General features: G+C 38.7%; 1 protein-coding gene across 14 annotated transcripts in view; it reads left to right on the forward strand.

The window, feature by feature from the left end:
- HEATR5A (HEAT repeat containing 5A) overlaps positions 1 to 24,612 on the forward strand; it is a 124,290-nt gene that overhangs the window by 23,372 nt on the left and 76,306 nt on the right. For 12 of the 14 annotated variants that reach the window (XR_002734763.2, XM_023227339.2, XM_023227347.2 and 9 more), the window contains exons 5-13: positions 1,343 to 1,492; positions 2,163 to 2,337; positions 7,190 to 7,350; positions 8,802 to 9,057; positions 9,602 to 9,757; positions 12,409 to 12,659; positions 15,915 to 16,026; positions 21,182 to 21,334; positions 24,240 to 24,339. Coding sequence is in view for 13 of the 14 variants with exons in the window: in XM_023227339.2 (XP_023083107.1) it covers positions 1,343 to 1,492; positions 2,163 to 2,337; positions 7,190 to 7,350; positions 8,802 to 9,057; positions 9,602 to 9,757; positions 12,409 to 12,659; positions 15,915 to 16,026; positions 21,182 to 21,334; positions 24,240 to 24,339 (1,514 nt within the window). In the remaining variant the exon portion in view is untranslated. The remainder of the gene's footprint in view (positions 1 to 1,342; positions 1,493 to 2,162; positions 2,338 to 7,189; positions 7,351 to 8,801; positions 9,058 to 9,601; positions 9,758 to 12,408; positions 12,660 to 15,914; positions 16,027 to 21,181; positions 21,335 to 24,239; positions 24,340 to 24,612) is intronic. The other 2 variants (XM_023227345.2, XM_023227344.2) reach the window with 2 other exon arrangements.

The following is a 24,612-nucleotide window of genomic DNA, read 5'->3' on the forward strand; positions in this document are numbered from 1 at the left end:
GATTCTCATTGGCACCATTTTATTATGTTCACCTATGACTTCGAAGTGCCCTTAAACAAAGATGAATTAACAATATTACTATGAAATGATTCTTGATGCTGATCTTTGTCTTCCTCCAATTCCAACTTATCTACCTTCAGTGGCCTTAACTTTCTGGGATATAGATATGATTTGAGGTATTTTGTAAAACATTAATTAAATAAGCGACTACTATATATATATATATATATTTTTTTTTTTTTCTTTTTTTTAAGACAGGGACTGGCTCTGTCACCCAGGCTGGGGTTCAGTGGTGCAGTCTGCACTCACTTCACTCTCTGCCTCCCACTGTACCCTCTACCTCCCACTGCACCCTCTGCTTTCAGGCTCAAACCATCCTCCCATCTCAGCCTCTCGAGTAGCTGAGACTAGAGGTGTGCACTACCATGCTCCCACCTCAGCCTCCTGAGTAGCTGGGACTAGAGATGTGCACCAACACGCCTGGCTAAAATTTGTATTTTTTTAGAGATATGGTTTTACCATGTTGCCCAGGCTGGTCGCAAAGTCCTGAGCTCAAGCAATCGGCCCATCTTGGCCTCCCAAAGTGCTGAGATTGCAGGTGTGAGCCACTGGGCCCAACCAAGCAACTACTATTTCTTGACTGTTTACTGTGTGCCAGGCACTGTGGTGAATGTTTACCCATGAGGTTCATCTTATCCTCATTTTATAGATGAGGAAATAAGTAAGAACAACTTAAAGTCACAAAGTTACTGAGGGTCACAGAGAAGTTCAAACCCAGGTTTTTTCAATTCTAAATCCAAGACTTTTAAATTGTGAGTTACGCTATTCCAACCAATAAATAATAACACAGTATTATAGCTACCAAATCTGTTGAACATTTGTTGTATGGCTAGGCTTGTTATAAGCACTTTGCATGTATGACTCATTCATTCCTTACAACAGCCTGTGAGGGATACTATTACCTCTATTTTTAGATGAAGAAACAGATTTGCCTAAGGTCCTATCTAGTAAATGGCAGACCCTGCATTTTTAGTACGTTAGCTTAGACTATAACAACTATTTATTGAATGCTTAATGGCATGCTAGGCACTTTTCATGTAATTTTGTTTAATCTTCACATCAACCCTGTGAGATTTGTATCATGTTGAAATCCGGTGTATACAAGTAACTTTTCAAATAATATTTCATAAAATAGTAACTTGTTTCTTGATGTCAGAATGGGTTGGTCAGTATGTATAGAAGTCTGGGTATTTCTTCAGTACCAGAGACAGATATCAGTGTTTAATCCTGTTCTTTGCAGTGGAATTATTTTTCCTATTTAATTTTTTTTTCTTTTTGGTAGTCTCAAGGCCGATATGAGATTATGCTAAGTCTGCAAAATATATTGAATGGACTAGGAGCTGCCGCTGCACCTTGTCACAGGGATGTTTATAAAGCTGCTAGATCCTGCTTAACAGATAGATCCATGGCTGTTCGTTGTGCTGCTGCAAAGGTAAAATGATCTAATAAGCAGACTTTAAAAATTAATATGAAGAAAATTAAATCAGATTATCTTTGTGAAAGCATTAATAAAAGCTACATTATCTTGGTAGTCAGCTAGGACTATCTCATTTTAACATATGAGGAAACCGAGACCCAGAGTTATATGAATTTCCCAAGGTTTAAATAGTTAGCAACACATGGTCAGAGGGTAGGAAGTTCGGGTTTCCAGAATCTTAAGTATTCATTCTACTCTACTAAAAATTTCTCCCTAATTGTGTAAATTAAAATTTACATGTGAGGTTTATGTTGTTTCAAAGTGATTTTTTGTTTTATTTTTAATTTATACCTTCTTAACATAGTTGGTAAGATAATAAAGTTTTTTTAATGTTGGAATTATTCTCCCAGATGTTCATAGCCAACAGATTGATTCTAAAGACATTTTTCATAACCTGTAGAGTTAGAAATGGGTCCTCCTCCCACCTCTTGTAGGTTCATTCTCTTCTATAGTATAATCTTTATGACTTTTAGTAAGTATTCATTTGTTATTCTTATAATCATAATAGATACTTTGAATTTGTATATTATTTTTTTAAACCCTGATAGTTTCTGTAACTTATATAGCTCTGAACCTGACATTTGTATTTTATTTTTCATTAATTTCTCTTTGTCCAATTGAATAGTGTCTCCTTGAACTTCAGAATGAAGCCATCTTTATGTGGAGTACGGACCTGGACAGTGTGGCCACACTGTGTTTTAAGTCCTTTGAAGGTTCCAATTATGATGTGCGGATTTCTGTTTCAAAGTTACTAGGCACAATATTAGCTAAAGCTATAACTTCTAAACATCCAGGAACAGGTAAATACATGTAATTGTTTTTAAAGTATCTACTGTAATTTTTTCCCCAGTTGATATAAACAAATATGTATAGTGTTATTGCTACCCATTATAAATCAATTTCGGGCCTGGCATGGTGGCTCATGCCTGTAATCCCAGCACTTTGGGAGGCCAAGGTGGGTGGATCACCTGAGGTCACGAGTTCCAGACCAGTCTGGCCAACATGGTGAGACCCATCTCTACTAAAAGTACAAAAATTAGCCGGGTGTGATGGCACTGGCCTATAATCCCACCTACTTGGGAGGCTAAGGCAGGATAATCACTTGGACCCAGGAGGCAGAGGTTGCAGTGAGCCGAGATTGCGCCACTGCACTCCAAAAAAAAAAAAAAAGTTTCTTTTTCTTTTCTTTTCTTTTCTCTTGAGACAGAGTCTCGCTCTGTCGCCCAGGCTGGAGTGCAGTGGCGCAATCTCTGCTCACTGCAAACTCTGCCTTCTAGGTTCACATCATTCTCCTGCCTCAGCCTCCCGAGTAGCTGGGACTACAGGCACCCGCCACCGCACCTGGCTAATTTTTTGTATTTTTAGTAGAGACTGAGTGTCACAGTTTTAGCCAGGATGGTCTCAATATCCTGACCTCGTGATCCGCCCGCCTCAGCCTCCCAAAGTGCTAGTATTACAGGCATGAGCTATCATGCCCGGCCATTTTTAATTTTTTTTTTTTAAGTAATTGTGAAGTGTTATCCAATAAACGATATGATCTAAATACTGATTTTTTTTTTTTTTAAAGCAGCATGCATCTGACTACATATATTTGGCTTGCCATTTTTTAGGTTGGTACAATGGAGCATATAATGTAGATAATTCTAGATATTTGAAGTTTATTGTATTTGGACAGTTTTGCTTTGTCTTAGTGATTTCGTTGTTGTTTTTGGAGATAGGGTCTCACTGTGCCACCCAGGGTGGAATGCAATGGTGCAATCACAGCGTACTACTTTCTCTGCCCCAACCCCAGAATTAGCCATTTCTCTAAGGAGTTCTACTTTTGAATCTTTTGAATAGTCAAATAGAATAGATGTTGAGTGTGAAAGAGAAGTCCAGGGTGACTTTATGAATTTTGGGCTGAAAACCCGGAAGTATACAGTTGTCATCAACTTACATGAGCAAGTGTGCAAGTAGAGCAGGCATGTGTATGTGTCAGGGAAGAGGATCAATCACTGCGTTTAAAACAATTTGGAACATTAAATAGACATCGAAATACAGATATCAAATAGACAGCTGGATATGAGGGTCTGGTATCCAGGAGTGGAGACTGGACGTCAACTTCATAAATTTTAGGAATAAATAAATTTATTTATTTTATGAATAAATTAATAGTGATTATTCAGGAATCTCTAATATAGAGATGGAATTTAAGTTATGAGATTAGATAAGGTCACAAGACAGTGAGTATACATAGGGAAGAGCAGACCAGGTTAACTAGGTCATGAGCTTTCTCTAGGAGAACACAAGGAACCATCGAAGAAGACAGAACAGAAATTTCCAGTGAGAAGGAAGGAAAGAAAGCCAAGAAAGCATGTCTTGAGTTTTATCCAATCTCATGCCATCTTAAAGTATTGCCATATACATTGCATCATAATTATAAATGATAATTTTACAGTGGAAAAATCTGGCAGACTTATACTGTTCAAAGCTAATATCACCTATGTAGGGACAGACTGACACCACACCTGGCAGTGCTTTTTGATGTTATGCATTGAAAAGGATATAACATTACTTATGTAGTTCTCTGTCAAAAATTTGGAGGAAATACCAGACAAACTCATATCAAGGGCCATTCTATAAAACAACTGGCCATAAGTGTATTCTTCAGAAGTAAGAAAGTAATGAGGAAAACATGATGAGTCCAGGTAGATGCAGTCATGCATAGCTTAATAATAGGGACATATTCTGAGAAATGCATCGTTAGGTGATTTTGTCATTGTGGCAACATCGTAGAGTGAACTTACACAAATCTAGATGGTATAGCCTACTGCACACTAGGCTATATGGTATAGAGTATTGCTCTTAGGCTATACATCTCTACAGCATGTTACTATGCTGAATACTGAGAAAACTGTAATACAATGGTATTTGTGTATCTAAACATGTCTAAATATAGAAAAGGTACAGTATAAATATGATATAAAAGATAAGAAGTGGTACACACCTATAGGGCACTGACTATGAATGGAACTTACGGGACTGGAAGTTGTTCTGGGTGAGTCAGTGAGTGGCGAGTGAATGTGAAAAGCCTAAGATATTACTGTATACTACTGTAGATGTTACAAACACTGAACACTTAGGCTATGCTAAGTTTTAAAAATGTGTATTTTTCTTTAATAATAAATTAGCCTTTGTTTACTGTAAGCTTTTTACTTTATAAACTTTTTGATTTTTAAAATTTTTGATTCCTTTGAATATTTTTATAATAACATTTAGGGGCCGGGTGCAGTGGCTCATGCTTGTGATCCCAGCACTTTGGGAGGCTGAGGCGGGTGGATTGCTTGAGGTCAGGAGTTTAAGACCAGCCTGGCCAAAATGGGGAAACCCTGTCTGTCTACTAAAAATGCAAAAATTAGCAGGGCGTGATGGCATGTGCCTGTAGGTACAGCTGCTTGGGAGGCTGAGGCATGAGAATCACTTGAACCCTTTAACTTGGGAGGCAGAGGTTTCAGTGAGCTGAGATTGTGCCATTACACTCAAAATAATAATAACACTTAGCTTAAAACACAGATACATTGTACAGCTACACAAAAACATTTTCTTTATATCCTTATATCCTTGTTCTATAAGCTTTTTTCTATTACTTTTTTTTTTTTTTTTTTTTAACTTTTAAACACATGCATTAGCCTAGGCCTACACAGAGTCAGAACCACCCATCTTGTCCCACTGGATGGTCTTCAAGGGCAGTGACACGCATGGAGCTGTTGTCTCCTGTAATAGCGATGCTTCTGGAATACTTCCTAAAGGGCCTACCTGAAGCTGTTTTGCAGTTAACTTTTTATAAATAAGAGTATACTTTAAAATAACAGTAAAAAGTATAATAAATACGTAAACCAGTAACAGTTGTTTATTATCAAGTATTACATACTTTACATAATTTTGTGGTCTTTACTTTTACATGACTGGCAGTGTAGTAGGGTTGTTTACATGAACATCACCACAGACGTGAGTAATGTGTTGGAATGTCATGAGGCAATAGGAATTTTTCAGCTCCATTATAATCTTACAGGACCACCGTCATATATGTGATCTCTGTCATTGAACAGAATGTCCTTATGTGGTACGTGACTGTATATGAAAGTTTATTATACTCTTCTTACAGCTTTTTTCTAATTTTTTTCTAATTTTTTAAAATATATATTTATGTATATCCAGATTCCATTCACTTTAACCACCTCGATCCAAGTCACTATCATCTCTTGCTTATACTAATAAATCACTCCTAATGGTTTTCCCTGCTTTTACCTTTACCCCACTCTATAATCTTCTCTCAACACAGCAGCAGCATGACAGATTATATCACTTGTCTGCTCAAGGTCCTCCACTGGCACCTCATTTCAGTCACAGCCTTATTATAATGACCTACAGGGTCCTGTATCTTCTGCCCTCTCCCCATCCTTACACTCTGACCTGTCTCCTACATACCCCCTCCACTGCTCCATCCACATTGCTCTGTGTGAACTCACCTGGCATCATATAAAGGCCTTTTCGTCGTAGCCATTTCCTCTGCCTAGAACACTTGTTCTCCAGATACCCTCATGACTAATTTCTTCCCTACATTCAAACTGTGTTAAAATGTCACCGTTTCAATGACTCTTACCCCAATACCCTATTTAAAGTCACAAACTACACTTCACTCCACCCCCGTATTCCTGACCTCATTTTGCTCTGTTTTCTGCATGGTTTTTAATCACTGTTTAATATACATAGTCATTTATTACGTTTGTTGCTGTCTCTTCTTAGAATTTATGATCCACAGAGCATGGATTTTGCACTGTTCAATAATGTTTCTTCCCCAAATGCCAAGTTACATTTTCATTTGTCTCAGATGGTTTTCTTTAGGCTAGGGAAGAGGTTTTTGTGTTCATAACTGTAACAAAAGTTTATTTCTGTACTCTTGTAGAGGATCAGAGCTTGTGACCATTAATTTTCAAGGGAGAAATGGTTTCTTCTTTTTTTTTAGGGAGATAATATTATCTAGATAGTCACAGGGAGAAACCCAGCTGTGTCAAACTGAAGTCAATCTTAAACATTCCTGCCTTAATCAGTTATTGTAGCCTAAGAGCCAAATGAGTAGTTTTAATGAATTTAGCTTTGATTTCTTCAGAGACTGAAGGAATAGTAAAAGTTTTATTGCCAATAGAGAATTTTTAAAAATAGGACATTTACATTATATAAATTTCTTTGAGAGTTGTACAGCATTTGGAAAAATAAAATTATGATTTTGGCATTTTCCATGTTTCAAAAGAATTTTCAAAGTATTGTACAGCATTTTCATTTGTGGAGGGCTAGGGCAGTCTTATTTATGTTTTTCCCCTGTTTTAGAAGACAGCCTTTTAACTTCTTTGAGTAAAGGAAGCAGTAGATCATAATCTTAGTCATAGTCTTTAAGATGCTTTTGACGTGCATTTCAGGGTCCATTCTGATTTGACCTCTGAACCCTTGTGTGACTTTGTGTATTACTGTGTAGACTGTTCTGCAAATGTTGCATTTTGTTTGAATTTTTAGTTTATTTTTGTTTCTATTAACATGCTGGCTTTTTGCAAATCAAGAACATGCATTAAAATTTAGTCTATAAAATATGAATCACAGTTTTGTTCTTTGTCATAGCAGCCTCACGTCAAAGCATTCGCAGAGTATCTCTGGAGGAAGTTCTGGAATTACTAGGAACAGGGTTTCTGCGTGGGAGTTCAGGATTCCTTCGAGCCAGTGGAGATATGCTGAAAGGAACCAGTTCAGTCAGTAGGGATGTTCGAGTTGGAGTTACTCAGGTTAGAATCACAAATCAGTATCTAAATCTAACTCTTACTGGCCTATAATGAAAGTTTTAGTATCTGACTCCTCAGAAGTGGTACTATGCAAGGTCCACACTTATGCTCTCATATCTATAAATAGATATAAATGGTAAGGCCAAAACATTTTTTTAAAGTAGGTTGCAAGTAAGAGAACCTTATTACCTATAATGTGTTTTGCGTTCCTAATAATGGAACGTTTTAGTTTTCTTTGAAACAAAAACTTTTTGTTTCTAGCTGTTGTGCTTTCATGTATCTTGTGGTTTAACATGTTTTCCATTGTATTTGTGTGTGCTCATACAGTTCAGATTTAAGCTATTAGGCACATATTGTTTAGCATGGATGAAATAACCATTTTATATGGCTTTAACCCTCAGGGAGTACAGCATGTAGTTTACTTCAGTGCTTAAATTTTTGGTCCTAAACAAATTTTAAGAGGTAAACTCTTGGAAGAGTTATCTTACAATAAAACAAAGAGCTATCTGCCTTCTTTCCTTGGATTATCTTTTTTTGGTAAACCCGTAATCATTCGAAGCAAAACTTGTATTTTTGAAAAATTCACATATATTGTCATTGTTTTATACTGTATGTAGTCTCCATGAAAATATGAGCTTCCCAGTATAATTGTAATTAAACTGTGTGTTTCTAAGGAACAGATTACTTAAAACTACTTTATGTCTATGGAGTAAGGGAAACTGTTAATGTTCATGAAAATAATTAAATTCCCTTAGAGTTATAATGTTGGAGCATAGTTAATTCTTATAATGTGTTTGTATGTTTAAATAGAGATTTCTTGTTCAGAATGTTAAATCTCTTGGAGCTGTTGTTCACAGAAGCCACAGACACATTTTACATATTAGCTGGGTATGCTGACTATTCTGAAACTGTAGTCTGACCAAAATAAAACAGGGAGGTAACATAAATGAAGTCTTGATTGGAAGACTATGCACTTCAGACCGGGTGTGGTGGCTCACGCCTGTAATCCCAGCACTTTGGGAGGCCAAGGCGGGCAGATCATGAAGTCAGGAGATCAAGACCATCCTGCGTAACATGGTGAAACCCCGTCTCTACTAAAAATACAAAAAAATTAGCCAGGCATGGTGGCGGGCCCCTGTAGTCCCAGCTACTTGAGAGGTTGAGGCAGGAGAATGGCGTGAACCCAGAAGTAGAGATTGCACCACTGCACACTCCAGCCTGGGCAACAGAGTGAGACTGTGTCTCAAAAAAAATAAAAAATGCCCTTCAGTTCTGGCTTAAAACAAACAAAAACAAAATGGTGCTATGTTTATATATTTCAAGTGGCTATAAATTAGGAAAGAATACAATTTATAAGGAATAAGAAAAATATTAGTAAATGCTGCATATTTTGTGGGTGAAAATACAGAATTGAAACAATTTAATATTGAAAATAAAACTCTTTTCTTTTTTAGGCTTATGTGGTATTTGTTTCAACATTAGGAGGAGCTTGGCTAGAGAAAAATTTTGCTGCCTTTCTTTCTCATATCCTAAGCCTTGTGTCACAGTCACACCCTAAAGCCACCCAAATTCAGATTGATGCCGTTTGCTGTCGCCGTTGTGTTTCATTTATTCTTCGAACTACTATAGGTGGTCTTCTTGGAGAAAAGGCTCAACTTGCTGTTGTAAAGGATATTTGCCAGGCCATCTGGAAGCTAAAGAAAGTTATGGGTATGGATCTGTACTAAGGCAGTTTGTTTAACAGTGCTAATGGAATTGTCCCTTTGGGAAGGCTAGACTGATATATGATACAGTATTAATACAGAAACCTTGAAGGCTGATAGAAGTTCCTCAGAATTCATGTTGTACTTCGTATAGAAGTTAAGATAAATTATTTTTGAAACAGTCTATCTCAGTTGCTGTACCATCTTAAGTCTACTCTGCTCATCTCGAATATTGATAATGTTGGATATTAAATATCAGTAATGTTGAAATCATTTTTAGTTTCCCATGAGTTCTCTCTTTCAGTGCCATTTGCTCAGGGAGTAGTAAGGGATCTCTGATTGGAATACTTGAACTAAATTGGTTATAGTAATTCATTTCTTTCTTTATTGATGCAAGTCACCATTTAAGCATTTTAGTTATTGCCTCAAGTATTTCTTATAGATCAAGTGTATGTATTAATTTTCGCCGTTAAACCTTTTAACTCTTCACACTCTTTTTAATATATTTTAATACAGTGGTGATGCATAGTTAATTCTTGCATTTCTGTCAGATGCCGTAATGAGTGATGGTAATTTGGAAACCCGGGTTGGTTCCACAGATGTAGCAGCTAGCCAGCATATGCTGGTTTGTGCTTTACAAGAACTTGGAAATCTCATACACAATCTTGGCACCACAGCAGCACCTTTGCTACAGGATTCAAGTACAGGTATATCTGTTGATTGTAACTCATTGGAATACCTTTTTTCCGTTGACACTAGATAACTTTGTTCCAAGGAAGGAAATCTTCATATAGTTTACTTACAGATTCCATTATAGATTTATTAGAAATGTTTTATGAAAAATTTATAATCATTATTAAAAAGATGTATATTGTTTAGTTTTTTTCTTTTGTAATTAAAGATTGTTCTGTAAGTCTCCGCCCCACCCCCCATTCTAGAGACTTATAAGATAACCTGGAAAAACTTCACAGAGAAGTAAACCTGAACTGTCTCTGCATCTGCAGTGAAAACACTAGTATGGTACAAGTAATTCAGTTCCTCAAAGGTCTTTAAAGCAGTATTTTCTTTCTTTTTTTAAGTATTTAATCACTTTATAATAGCTTTATTCAGATATAATTCATGGCTAGGCGCAGTGGCTCATGCCTATAATCCCAGCACTTTGGGAGGTCGAGGCGGGCACATTACTTGAGGTCAGGAGTTCAAGACCAGCCTGGCCAATGTGGCAAAACCCCGTCTCTACTAAAAATACAAAAATTAGCCAGGCATGGTGACTCTTGCCTGTAATCCCAGCTACTCGGGGGGCTGAGGCACGAGAATCACTTGAGCGCCAGAGGTGGAGGTTGTAGTGAGTTGAGATAACGCCACTGCACTCCAACCTAGGCAACAAACACAAGAGATATAAATCACTTGCCGTGAAGTTTACGCTTATGAGGTATACAATTCAGGGGTTTTGAGTATATTTGCTCTACTGTACAGTCACTACCACTGTCTAATTCCAGAGTCTTTTCATTACCCCCAGGAAGTTGTCATTTCCATTTCCCTTTCCCCCAGCCCCTGACCACCATGAATTTACTTTCTATCTCTATGAATCCACCTATTCTGGATATTTCATGTTTAAAAAAAATAAAATCATTCAATATATAGTCATAACTGACTTGCTTCTTTTTAAAATCACTTTTAAAAATCGTTTTTGAGGCCTGATACGGTGGCTCACGCCTGTAATCCCAGCAGTTTAGGAGACCAAGATGGAAGAATTGCTTGAGCTGAGTTCAAGACCAGCCTGGGCAGCATAATGAGAACTCCTCTCTACTAAAAATTTTTTAAAACTTAGCCAGGCATGGTGGTGTGCACCTGTAGTAGTCCCAGCTCTTTGGGAGACTGAGCCAGGAGCATCACTTAAGCGTAGAAGATTAAGGCTACAGTGAGCTATTATCATGCCACTGCATTCTATCCTGGGTGGCAGAGTGAGACCCTGTTTCAAAAAAATACATCATTATGACTTTTATCCTTTGTGGTACACATTTCTTTCTGAGAAACTTTACATTATATTTGTGTGTATAAGCTATTTAGATCTGGGACACTTACTTAAATAGAATTTGACATGAAACATATGTTTCATGAAAGTTTATGTTGAATCATAGCAAATAATACCCTTTCTTTTATTGGTGGTGGCGGTTACCTCACTGTCTTTGTAGTTAGTTGGTTAGTAGCCCACTGAGGACCTAGCGAAGCCTTGATTTTAACATTTTGTTCTTGTAAGAGCAACGTGGTGGATAGAAAGTGTATTAATTATGTAGGCTGGGTGCGGTGGCTCGTGCCTGTAATCCAGCAATTTGGGAAGATGAGGTGGGGGGGTCACTTGTGGTCGGGAGTTCAAGACCAACCTGGCCAACATGGTGAAACCTTGTCTTTACTAAAAATACAAAAGTTAGCCAGGTGTAGTGGCATGCACTTGTGATCGCAGCTACCCAGGAGACTGAAGCGAGAGAATCACTTAAACCCAGAAGGCGAAGGTTGCAGTGAACCAAGATTGCACCACTGCATTCCATCCTGGGTGACAGAGCAAGACTCCATCTCAAAAATAAAAAAAGTATACTAATTATGTAGATAAATGTACTAGAAGGATTAAAAAATAAAAAGGATGGGGCAGGGTATGACTTTTTTTTCTTTTGTTTTTTTTCAAGGCAGGGTCTCAGTCTGTCACCCAGGTTGGAGTGTAGTGGCAGAATCTCGGCTCACCGCAAGCCCCACCTCCCCGGCTCAAGTGATCCTCCCACCTCAGCCTCCCTAGTTGCTGGGACAACAGGCATGCGTCACCATGCCTGGCTAATTTTTTGTATTTTTGGTAGAGACAGGATTTTGTCATGTTGCCCAGGCTGGTCTCAAACTCCTGAACTCAGGTGGTCCACCTGCCTTGGCCTCCCAAAGTGCTGGGATTACAGGCATGAGCAACCACAGCTGGCCAGGGTGTGACATTTCTTTTCAAGGTGTTATTTATTGATAATTTTTAATTTTAGTACCAAATTAATAAGCAATCTGAAGCTAAAGTAAGAGATTGGCTGATTTAGGAAGTAAAGTTTTTCTTTTGTATGCAGACTTAATTTAGGACAGCTTTCATGAGATATATTACTAGAAGTAATTCTTAGGTTAGAAAATTATTTTGCATAGGAATGGTGAGAAGGGAGAAAAATGAAATTTAAAAAATTATTTGTAATTATGTATTTTTCTATTATAATTTGGCTTTTGATAAAAATATATTTTATATCCATGTAGCTATGTATTCTTTTGACTATTTTATGATCAGTTGAGTTTTATCTATATGTACCTAAGTTATCATTTGTTTATTCTGTCCTTCCAGGCCTTCTTGACAGTATCTTGTCAGTTACTCTACATCCTAGCATTTCCGTTCGACTAGCAGCAGCTTGGTGTTTACACTGCATTGCCGTGGCATTACCCTCCTACCTAACACCACTCTTGGATCGTTGCCTTGAACGGCTTACTGGACATAAGTCTTCACCTGAAGCAGTGACTGGTTTCAGTTTTGCTGTGGCAGCTTTGTTGGGAGCAGTAAAACATTGTCCTTTAGGAATTCCTCATGGAAAAGGCAAGGTAATGATTTCATTCTCTATATATTATAACGAGGTGCTTTTTGTTAGAAGTGTCTTCATAGTAACAGAATTTGTTACTCAATGCTTTATTTTGCTATACATCTAGCCCTGCCATATAAGTACATTTAAAATTTTATTGTAGAGGATAAATAGAGCTGCAAAAGAAATCTTAAATAACTAAGGTTAATATTTAATAATTTAGTTAGTAGTATTATTGGTGGTATTACTTTAAAAATAGTTTATATATCTTAAGATCAAGTAGATAAATAATTATGTTAATATTCTTAGGAACCAAGATTTTCAATATAAGTAAAAAGAACTGTAACTGTAGAATTGAGATTAAGTAAAAGCCCCATACGTTAGATTCAAATTGAAATTATCAGTATGAGCTCATTTTAATTTTTTGAAAATACTTACATCCTCCTTTTGTGCAGTGAACAGGCCTAAAAGCAGTGATGACCCAGTGTCGGGGATACCCCAGTGCCCAGGTTATAGTTCTAAATACTGTTTCCAACCAAAAAGGAATCAGGACTCCATGGAGCAATGGCTGCTTTCAGGTCTGGGGCAGGAAATGCACAACGTAAACTTGGGATATCTTGTCATGCCAGAAAGTAAGGAAGTCATCAAGGAATACTGTGTTCATTTTAAAAGGAGGTAACTTAAGGGGCTCCCACTGATCAAAGACGGCATGATTTATACATCAAAACTAAATGACCACAGGGAATTAAAACATACTAGATAATACATAAAATTTCATGAGTTCATAATGATATTCAACTTCTCCAAATTGTATTGCTACCAAAAAGTTTCATTTTCTGAGTAAATTTAGAATCCAGCACTTTCAGACAAATAAATGATACAAACCTAGTGAATAAATAACCCAGTTTTAATGTACAAAGAATTTTGAAGAGAACTAAAGAAAAATTTTAATGAAACCTAGATAATACAACATAGGCAAGCATGGTGTTTGAATTTTGCATCTTTTTTAACAGCTAGGAATTGTAAGTTGTCAGAGAACATTATTTGACAGTGAAAGCCCTTATAACCCATACCTCTCACAAATTCGTAAATATATTTGAAAAAATATATCACCATTATTCCTTTCTTTCTCATTGCCACTCTTGTGTCATTATGGAGTTTGATAGTATATCCACCACATGGTAGGCTCTGCAAAAGACCATTGAGCAATTCAAAAAATATTTTGAGTATTGCCAGTGCCGTTGAAATAAGGTAGGTAACAACTTTGGAAGATGAGATTATTTATTTGAATTTATTATTTTAGTTATATTCTTAATACATCACATCTTGCTAAGCAAAGACTTGTCATTGAATGTATTTAATTAAACCTATTCTCATATCTCATTAATTCAGACAAGGTTCCCATTCCCATATTATATTTGGAATTTCTTTCCAGGAGAATATCCACTTGTTCTGATTTGACTAGAATGATTTGTTTTGTCCTCACTCTTTTTGAGTGCTATCCATTGACTGTATAAGCTGCAGGGAGTCCTAAATTAGTAGTAAGTTGGTTGGTTGTTTTAAAATACACTAGTCTTCCTCTTTAAAAAATTTATATGCCAACTCATAATACTTCCTGCTTTTTCAGAGGTGATTGGTAATAGATGTTTTCTCATATTAGATGCTCTCTGGCCTTTGTAATATGTAATCATACGTTATCCATAAATGTGAAATGTCTGGTTTTTACTCTCTGTTGTTTATAACACTGCTTATTTCATGGACGCCTTTTTCTTGAAACAGGGTCTTGCTCTGTCACCTAGGCCAGAGTGCAGTGGTGAGATCATAGATCACTGCAGCCTCAAATGCCAGGGCTCAAGTGATCTTCCCATCTCAGCCTCCCAAGTAGCTGAAACTACAGGCGCATGCTTCCATTGCCTGGCTAATTATTTTTCTTGTGAAGATAGGGTCTCACTCTGTTGCCCAGGCTTGTCCTTTTTTTTTTTTTTCCCAAAGAGACATAGTCTTTCTTTATTGCCCAGACTGTAGTGCAGTGGTGTGATCCTAGCTTACTCCTAGGCTGATCTTGAACTTCTGGCCTCAATTGGTCCTCCCAGCTTGGCCTTCTGAGTCTTTGGGATTACAGGCATGAGCCACTGTGCCCAGTCTCATAGACTTGTTTACTACAATATTTTAATAAATTTCACTCTTCGATGTCAGACTATTTTGACTACCTCTAACCACTATAGTATACTGCCTCTTGGAAGACTGTTATCAGCTACTGAGTTATAAAAGTAGTATGTAGGCCGGGCGCGGTGGCTCAAGCCTGTAATCCCAGCACTTTGGAAAGCTGAGACGGGCGGATTGTGAGGTCAGGAGATCAAGACCATCCTGGCTAGCGTGGTGAAACCCCGTCTCTACTAAAAAATACAAAAAACGAGCCGGGCGCGGTGTCGGACGCCTGTAATCCCAGTTACTGGGGAGGCTGAGGCAGGGGATGGCTGGGAACCTGGGAGGCGGAGCTTGCAGTGAGCTGAGATTATGCCACTGCACTCCAGCCTGGGTGACAGAGCGAGACTCCATCTCAAAAAAAAAAGTAGTATTTGGCCTTTTTTTTTTTTTTTTTTTGAGACTGAGTCTCACTCTGTCACCCAGGTTAGAGTGCAGTGGCGTAATCTCGGCTCACGGCAACCTCCGCCTCCTGGGTTCAAGCGATTCTTCTGCCTCACCCTCCCGAGTAACTGTGACTACAGGCACGTGCCACCACCCCTGGCTAATTTTTTGCATTTTTAGTAGAGATGGGGTTCCAGTGTGCTAGCCAGGATGGTCTCGATCTCCTGACTTTGTGATCCACCTGCCTTAGCCTCCCAAAGTGCTGGGATTACAGGCATGAGCCACCGCACCCAGCCGTATGTAGCATTTTTAAGAGAGAGACTCTTATAAGAAAACTTTTTTGGGTAATTGTGGATTTAAAAGGATGGTTGCTCAAAACTAAAAGTAAATTCAAATTCTATACAGCTATACTTGAATAATCTTACATTGTTGTCACATGCGCTCTACAAAAAATTATGAGGTTGTTGTGTACTACCTCATATACCAGTATTTAACCTTGAAAACTTAATTTTTTATAGTTTCCTTTATGACAGTCCTATGATGTAGTCTACATGAATGAGAATTCTTTATCGTTTACATTTATTTTATGTAAGAATTAATTCAAGAGATTATTATTAGCTGCTATCATTTAGTAATTTATAAACTGATATGCTTTTTTTTAAAAACTTGTTCTTCTATATGTAAATAGATTATTATGACATTAGCAGAGGATTTGCTGTGTTCTGCTGCTCAAAACAGTCGCCTTTCAGCTCAGCGCACACAAGCTGGATGGTTGCTGATTGCTGCTCTGATGACATTAGGTAACAGTCTGTAGAAGGTTTACATACCTTGAAATACTTTGTGTTTTCTGAGTGAAAGGATTCTTGTATGTGATTTGATGAAACTAACTTTTAATACATACTAGAATTTAAATAGCCACACAGACATTTTTCTTCTAGTGGTCACCTTAAAAAGCCTTTTACTTTCTTTATTGCTTAAAACCTTTTGAGACCTCTCTTGATTTTCTCTTCTGGACTAGGTTATGAGTCTCAAGTAGGACAAGCCGATTTACTAATCATCTTTCAGGCTTAACTCTGAACGACTGTGGCTTTTTCAAAAATTGACATCCATCTTCAGAAAAAAAATTTCCACAATATAGGCAAAAGAACATATCCATAGCATGGGAATCCAGTTCTATAATTGTTTGAGGATTCATAACAGCCAATAAGGTTGCTACATTGAAGGGACTGAATTTCACTTAAATTATATTTATTAAAAAACAGTAATTGTTTTACAGTCATGACTATTTATATCCTGTAAATTTTTGAGACAGTGTCTCACTCTGTCACACGAGCTGGAGTACAGTGGCATGATCGTGGCTCACTGCAGCCTTGACTTCCTGAACCCAAGTGATCCTCCTACCCAAGCCTCCCAGGTAGCTGGGACCACAGGTGTGCAAAATCATGCCTGGCTAATATTTAAAATTTTTTTGTAGAGATGGGGTCTCACTATGTTGCCCAGGCTGGTCTTGAACTCGTGGGCTCAAGCAGTCCTTCTGCCTTGGCCTCCCAAAGTGTTGGGATTATAAGCATGAGCCACTGAAAACTTTATTTATTTATGTATGTATTTATTGCCCAGTCTAATGAAACTTAATTTTATTACTTTATCACACCTGTATTTTAAGTCTCGGTTGTCATACAAATTATAGCTCACACATAAAACAACTGGCTGAGGCAGGGCATGGTGGCTCATGCTTATAATCCTAGCACTTTGGGAGGCTAAGGTGGGTGGATCACTTGAGGTCAGGAGTTCAAGATCAGCCTGGCCAGCAAGGTGAAACCCCATCTCTACTAAAACACAAAAATTAGCCGGGCGTGGTGGCGCATGCCTGTAGTCCCAGCTACTCGGCAAGCTGAGGCAGGAGAATTGCTCGAACCCAGGAGGTGGAGGTTGCAGTGAAGTGAGATTGCACCACTGCACTCCAGCTTGGGTGACAGAGCAAGACTCCCTCTCAAAAACAAAACAAAACAGAACAAAAACAAATAAGTCGGGCGCAGTGGCTCACGCTTGTAATCCTAGCACTTTGGGAGGCCTAGGCGGGCGGATCATCTGAGGTCAGGAGTTCGAGACCAGCCTAACCAACATGGTGAAACCTTGCTTGTACTAAAAAAATACAAAAATGAGCCAGGTGCGGTTACATGTGCCTGTAGTCCCAGCTACAGGGGAGACTAAGGCAGGAGAATTGCTTGAACCCAGGAGGCAGAGGTTGCAGTGAGCTGAGATCATGCCACTGCACTCCATCCTGGGTGACAAAGCAAGACTCTGTCTCAAAAAATACAAATAATAAATAATAATAAAATAAAACAACTGGCTGGGTTTGGCCAATAAATCATTTTGACACCTATAAAGTAATTTGACCTAAAGGAGCTTAAATGAGAATAAACAGTCATAAATGAAGAACTACTTTAAGTAGTGTTCTTAAGATGGTTAGAGAGATTTATTGAACTAGATCAGGCTTAGCCTCAAGGAGCCAAATTTGGCCTGCCATCAATATTTGTTACATAGCCTGTGAGCTAAGAACAGTTTTTATATTTATTAATGGTTGGGGAAAAAGTATATTTTGTGATACATGAGAATCATGTGAAAGTCACATTTCAGCATTCATAGTTTTATTTGCATACAACCACACTTTTTTGTGGATTGTCTATGACCTTTAGGTGTACAGTGGCAGAGTTGAGTAATTGCAACAGAAAGTATGTGGCTCTCAAAGCCTCAAATGTTTACTGTCTGCCTCTTTACGGAAAGTGTTTGTTAGCCCAAAGCATAGATCATCATTTCACAGTGTGCTGGGAATAATGTAGTCAAGCTTTTATGTGCTTATTGCTGGGTGTTCATGCCTGCCGTATTGAAGTTCCTGGTGAATTAAGGAGGAAATAAACTAATCGCATTGTGATAAACAAGAGCTTTTAAAACAAGGTAATCGTGTTGGAGGAAGACAACAAGAGGTCCTTTCTCCTGTACATCATATTTTACTGCATATTCATAATCAGCATACAAAAGGGGATTAGAAGTTTTAATTAAGGTTTTGTTTAATTACTGTGTTTTCTTGGGTTTCACTCATTTTTCTTAACTGTTCTTTCCCTTTATTATCGATTTTTATTCTTATTCATTTATTTATTTATTTATTTGAGACAGGGTCTCACTCTGTCACCCAGGCTGGAGTTCAGTGGTACAATCATGACTCACTGCAGCCTCGACCTCTGCAGGCTCAGGTGATCCACCTGCCTCAGCCTCTTGTGGGACTGTGTGTACCACCACGCCTGGCTAATTTTTTGTAAAGATGGGGTTTTGTCATGTTGCCCAGGTTGGTCTTAAACTCCTGGACTGAAGCAATCTGCCTGCCTTGACCTCCCAAAGTTCTGGGACTACAGGATGAGTCATTGCACCTGTGCTATTATCAATTTTTAGAATGCATTAGTATCATAGCAACTTTCAGGGGGCACCAGTGAGGTTTTTGTTTTTACGTATCATTATGAGCTCATGGAGTTGTATAGATTTATATGTTTTAATCACTTGCGATCATTATTCCTTTCGATCCTCAAATTGTCTCATCTTTGGTCGTTGGGAGTCCCTTCAAGTTGGTTCATTTGTCCTTTTAACGTGAACCTAGCATTCTTTGATAATGTGTTTTTGCATGCAAGATGTCCCAGGTTTTACATTGTACCTTTTCTGCCTTAGGCTTGCCATCAGCCATTTCTCCAAGGAACCTTGATTCCTTTTGTGGGAAATGGAATTTTTTTTTTTATTTTTTTAGGAGACGGTCTCACCATGTTACCCAGACTGGTGTACAGTGGCACCATCATAGCTCACTGCAGCCTTGAATGCCAGGTTCATGCAGTCCTCCTGCCGCAGCCTCCTAACTAGCTAGGACTATAGGTTTGCACCTCTACACTCAGCTAATTTTTAAATTTTTTTTGTAGAGATGGGATCTTGCCGTTTCCTTGGCTGATCTTGAACTCCAGGGCTCAAGTGATCCTCCTGCCTCGCCATTCCAAAGTGCTTGGATTACAGGCATGGGCCACGGTGCCCAGCTGGGAATGAGTTTTAGACAGCAGTCTTAGTGCTTTGTTAATTTTTGCTTTGCATTTTAAACATGTCTTCTCTGTTTTTACCATTCGCTTTATAATTTATAATTTTCTTCATTATTTCACTGTGAACTAATGTAAACACAGAACACATTCATTCCTTGAATGTGAACTACACACTTAAACCTTTTTTGATACACTTCCCAGTTTATCTGATGCCGTATAAAAGAACTTGGATTTTCAGATTCCTCCATATCTTGTCTCTCTGTGGATAGCTCATAAAGTGTGCATGTATGTGTGTTGTGTTTGCTAGATACATTATAATAATAATTATTTATTTAAAGAAAGGCTCTTTTTCTGTTACAGTGGCACAGTCAGACCATAGCTTGCTGCAGCCTTGATCTCTTAGGCTCAAATGATCCTTCTGCCTCAGCCTCCCAAGTAGTTAGTTGGGACTACAGGCATGTGCTACCACTCCCAACTAACTTTTTACTTTTTTGTAGAGAGATTTCGGTATGTTGACCTGGCTGGTCTCAAATGACTGGCCTCAAGTAATCCTTCAGCCTCAGCCTCTCAAAGTGCTGGAATTACAGTCATGAGCCACCTTGCCCAGCTCTAAGTGCTGTTCTGTGTATAAACTGATATACACCTCAGAAACTGTCCTTTGAATAAAATACTGTTACCCTCCCCATTTATGGATGAAGAAATTGAGGCACAAAAAGGTTAAATAACTCATCCAGGTTTACACAACTAATAAGTGGATGGAGCCAGGATATTAATCTAGGCAGTCTCCCTCCAAAGCCAAATGCAGTTCTGAGCTATGGGTTTGGAACAGAAGAAAGACATACAGTCAGTAGAATGTGGGAGTAAGAAGTAGAGAGTGCTTATTGAAGAAGTTTAAGGTAACTCTAGAAATTTAAAGAAGAGTACCTGGGGAGAAAAGCTATGGGTTTGGGTTTTTAAAAAATTGATAATGTTATCATTGTACATTGTTTTGTATTATTACTGGGTTTGTGTCATGATTCCTTCAATTCATAAATGTTGCTCTGAAACCTTTTTTTAACAAAATATGTTCTATTCAGACATTTTGTATCTGATTTTTGACCTGGAACAAGTTGCTGTCAGAAGTTAGCATTATTCTGAAGATCAAGAATACAGTTGGCTCACATCTGTAATTCTAGCACTTTGGGAGGCTGAAGTGGGTGGATTGCTCGAGCCCAGGAGTTCAGACCTGCTTGGGCAACATGGCAAGACCCCATCTCTACAAAAAAATACAAAAATTAGCTGGGTGTGGTGGCACGCACATGTAGTCCCAGCTACTCAGGAGGCTGAGGTGGAAGGATCACTTAAGCTCAGGGAGGTTGAGATTGAGATTGCAGTGAGCTGTGATCATGCCACTGCACTACTAAACGCCAGCCTGGGGGACAGAGAAAGAACCTGTCTCAAAAAGCATGCTATGTTGTTTGTTGCTATAATAATTGTACCTTGCATTTATGTGGTCCATTACAGCTTTTCAGAGTACTTTAAAGTGCATTCTATCATTTGAACCTGACAAGCCCTTAAAGACAAGCATTACAGGGGGTTTTAGCTTCGTTTAATATGTAGATGAAACTGAGTCTCAAAGACGACATAGCAGTAGTGGAGGAGCTGACATTAGAGCCCAGCCTGTACCGTTAGTTCCTTGTTTTTCCTCTCTGTACTCCAGCACCTTCAGATAATAATTCATTCAGTAATAATTTGGAACCTGAAGATAATTTGGAACCTGAAGAAGGGACAAAATATTGCAATAATGAATTAAAATGTTTAGGAGAGAAGTTCCTGCTTAATAATAGAGTTTTAAAGAGTGACAACCTTGGATTCTCTTTCAAGTGACAAGTTGAATAAATTACAGGTCCTGCAGTTGTTAGCCATCACCTTGCTCGAGTTCTGCTGTTGTGGAAGTGTGTCTTTCCAGCATCTCCTAAAGATCTAGAAACAGAAAAGAGCCGAGGAGATTCGTTTACGTGGCAGGTAACCCTGGAAGGACGAGCTGGTGCACTGTGCGGTAGGTTGGATTTAGCCTTTTCTCTCCCCTTCCTTTGGCTTTTTACCCACCTTTTATCTTTAACATGTACTTGTATGTTTTATTTAACGCGAGGCAGGGGGATATGCCACTAATGATTTTTTTTTGTAACTGAACAAAAAAATTTTAACTGATTAATTGATAATGATAAACTGGTGTATGATATAATAAAACAGATTTGAGAGTTCTTAAGATACATGTTTTATTAGGTGCAGTCCAATTTAAAACTGTCAACATTGTTTTGTCTTAGGTAAGCATTCATTCCTCTTTTCAGAAATACTAAGGTTTGGTTTAATTACCGTTAAGAACGGTTTCCGTTTAGCCTATACAGTTGACCCTTAAACAGCATAGAGGTTAAAGATGCCAGTGCCCCTCGAAGTCAAAAAATCTGTGTCTAACTTTTAACTCCCTAAAAATGTATCTAATATCCTACTGTTGACCAAAAACCTTACTGATAACATAAATAGTTTGTTTGTTTGTTTGTTTTTTTGAGACAGGGTCTCACTGTTGCCCAGGCTAGAATGTTGTGGTGTGAACACAGCTCACTGCAGTCTTGGCCTGCAGGGCTAAAGTGATGTTCTCACCTCAGCCTCCCAAGTAGCTGAGACCACAGGTGTATGCCACCATGCCCAGCTAATTTTTAAATTTTTTGTAGAGAGGGAGTCTCACTATGCTGCCTAGGCTGGTCTTGAACCCCTGACCTCAAGCAATCCTCCCACCTCAGCCTCCCAAAGTGTTGGGATTACAGACATGAGTCACCACACCCAGCCCCACATATTTTGTATGTTATATATATTTTATACTGTATTCTTACAGTAAGCTAGAGAAAAGAAAAATGTTATTAAGAAAATCGTAGGGAAGAGAAAATATATTTACTATTCATTACACGGAATTAGATCATCATAAAGGTCTTCATCCTTATCATCCTTATGTTGAGAAGGCAGAGGAGGGGTTGATCTACTTCTCTCAGCGGGGGCAGATGCAGAAGAGGTGGAGCAGGTGGAAGGGGAGGCAGGAGAGGTAGGCACACTCGGTGTGGCATCTGTTGAAAAAAATCCACGTATAAATAGACCTGGGAAGTTCACATTTGTGTTGTTCAAGGGTCACCTGTATATGAAAGTTGTACCTTCTACAATATATAGACTGTTAAAAGTAATGTTTCGGCTGGGCGCAGTGGCTCACACTTGTAATTTCAGCACTTTGGGAGGCTGAGGCGGGCGGATCACCTGAGGTCAGGAGTTCGAGACCAGCCAGGCCAACATGGTGCAACTCCGTCTCTACTAAAAATACAAAAAAATTAGCCGGATGTGGTGGCAGGCGCCTGTAATCCCAGCTGCTCGGGAAGCTGAGACAGGAGAATCGTTTGAACCCAAGAGGCAGAGGTTGTAGTGAGCTGAGAACGTGCCATTGCACTCCGGCCTGGATGACAAGAGTAAAACTCTGTCTCAAAAATAAAATAAAATAATGTTTCACCATGAAGGGTGAGATCCCTGGAAAGATGTGGAAGCATTGATTTTGGTTTTTCTTCGAGGCATTTTTACTCTTAAAGAAAGGCCACTTTTGAAATTGATCTTAGCCAGACTCAGTGGCTCACGACTAATCCCAGCATTTTTGGAGGCCAAGGTGAGTGGATTGCTTGAGTTCAGGAGTTCAAGACCAGCCTGGACAACATGGTGAAATCCTCTCTCTACAAAAAATGCAAAAACTAGCCAGACATGGTGGTGCATGCCTGTAGGCTGGGGTGGGAGGATTACCTGAGCCTGAGAGGTTGAGGCTTTGGTGAGTTGTGATTGCACCACTGCATTCCAGCCTGGGCAACGGTGAGATTCTGTCTTAAAGGGCCCGGGGGTCGGGGAGGTGGGGGCAGGAGGGAGGCAGAGAGGGAGAAAGAGAGAGAGAGAGAGAGAAAGAATTGATCAGACTGACTTTGTTTTTTGTTTTTGAGATGGAGTTTTGCTCTTGTTGCCCAGGCTGGAGTACAGTGGCGCAATCTTGGCTCACCACAACCCCTGCCTCCCAGGTTCAAGTGATTCTCCTGCCTCAGCCTCCTGAGTAGCTGGGATTACAGGCATGCACCACCATGCTCGGCTAATTTTGTATTTTTAGTAGAGACAGGTTTCTTCATATTGGTCAGGCTGGTCTCAAACTCCGGACCTCAGGTGATCTGCTCTCCTCAGCCTCCCAAAGTGCTAGGATTATAGGTGTGAGCCACTGCGCCCAGCCCAGTCTGACTTAAAAATACTCATCTTATTCTACGTACATCTTATTCTACGTACAGAAGTAATTCATTATAGAAAGTTATTTATTTCGGGCTGGATGCCGTGTCTCACTCATATAATCCCAGCACTTTGGGAGGCCCAGGCAGACAGATCAGTCACTTGAGGCCAGGAATTTGAGACCAAGCCTGGCCAACATGGTGAAACCCCGTCTCTTCTAAAAATACAAAAACTAGCCGGGAGTGGTAGCACACACTATTTGTTTCAGATAACATCTGTAAAAACCTAACATGCTGACTTGAAAGTCAGTGTGATTCCACGGAACTAGTTGTAGAGCTGGAAAACTTGAGAGTCTAAGCTGATTTTTTTTTTTTTTTTTTTTTTTTTGCTTCTAAGCTTGAGGGCTGAGTAAAAAGTAAAACCTTAGGACAGCAGCATTTTGTGAATATGGTTATTGCTCCATCTTAGTAATCCTAGAGAGTTTTCTTTTTTTAAGTATGATTAGGAGTAGAAGGCACTATATACCTTTTTATACTACAGTTTCAAGAATTTTTTTATTTTAGCAAATTGCTTTATTACTCTAATAACAATGCTAATGTTATACCATAATCAAATGTGCCTTTCATGGTTGATTACAGTATGCCCAAGTAAAAGTCTGTTTTCCTTTTCAGCTATCAAGAGCTTTGTTTCCCACTGTGGTGATCTCCTTACTGAGGAAGTAATTCAGCGTCTTCTTCCACCACTTCCTTGTGCTGTGGATTTGCTAACTCAGTAAGGATCGACTATTTAGATTTGATAAAATTTTCTAAGAGGAATTAGTTGCCCTCTGATTATGTAATATTCCTTAAGTACATTAATAAGGCAAATTTCTATAGTTGGTGAATGATTTTATAGGGGAAGGCAATCAGTTAGTTATATGATTTTTTTTTAGGCTAAGATCTTGAAAGAAAATTACATATTAAAGGGGAAGGAAATTTTGGGGGGAATAATCTACCTTACATACAGGCAGGTTTAACAAGAAAATAACTATAAGACTCAACCTTT

The sequence above is a fragment of the Piliocolobus tephrosceles genome, chromosome 6 (assembly GCF_002776525.5).
Source record: "Piliocolobus tephrosceles isolate RC106 chromosome 6, ASM277652v3, whole genome shotgun sequence".
Lineage (NCBI taxonomy): Eukaryota > Metazoa > Chordata > Mammalia > Primates > Cercopithecidae > Piliocolobus > Piliocolobus tephrosceles.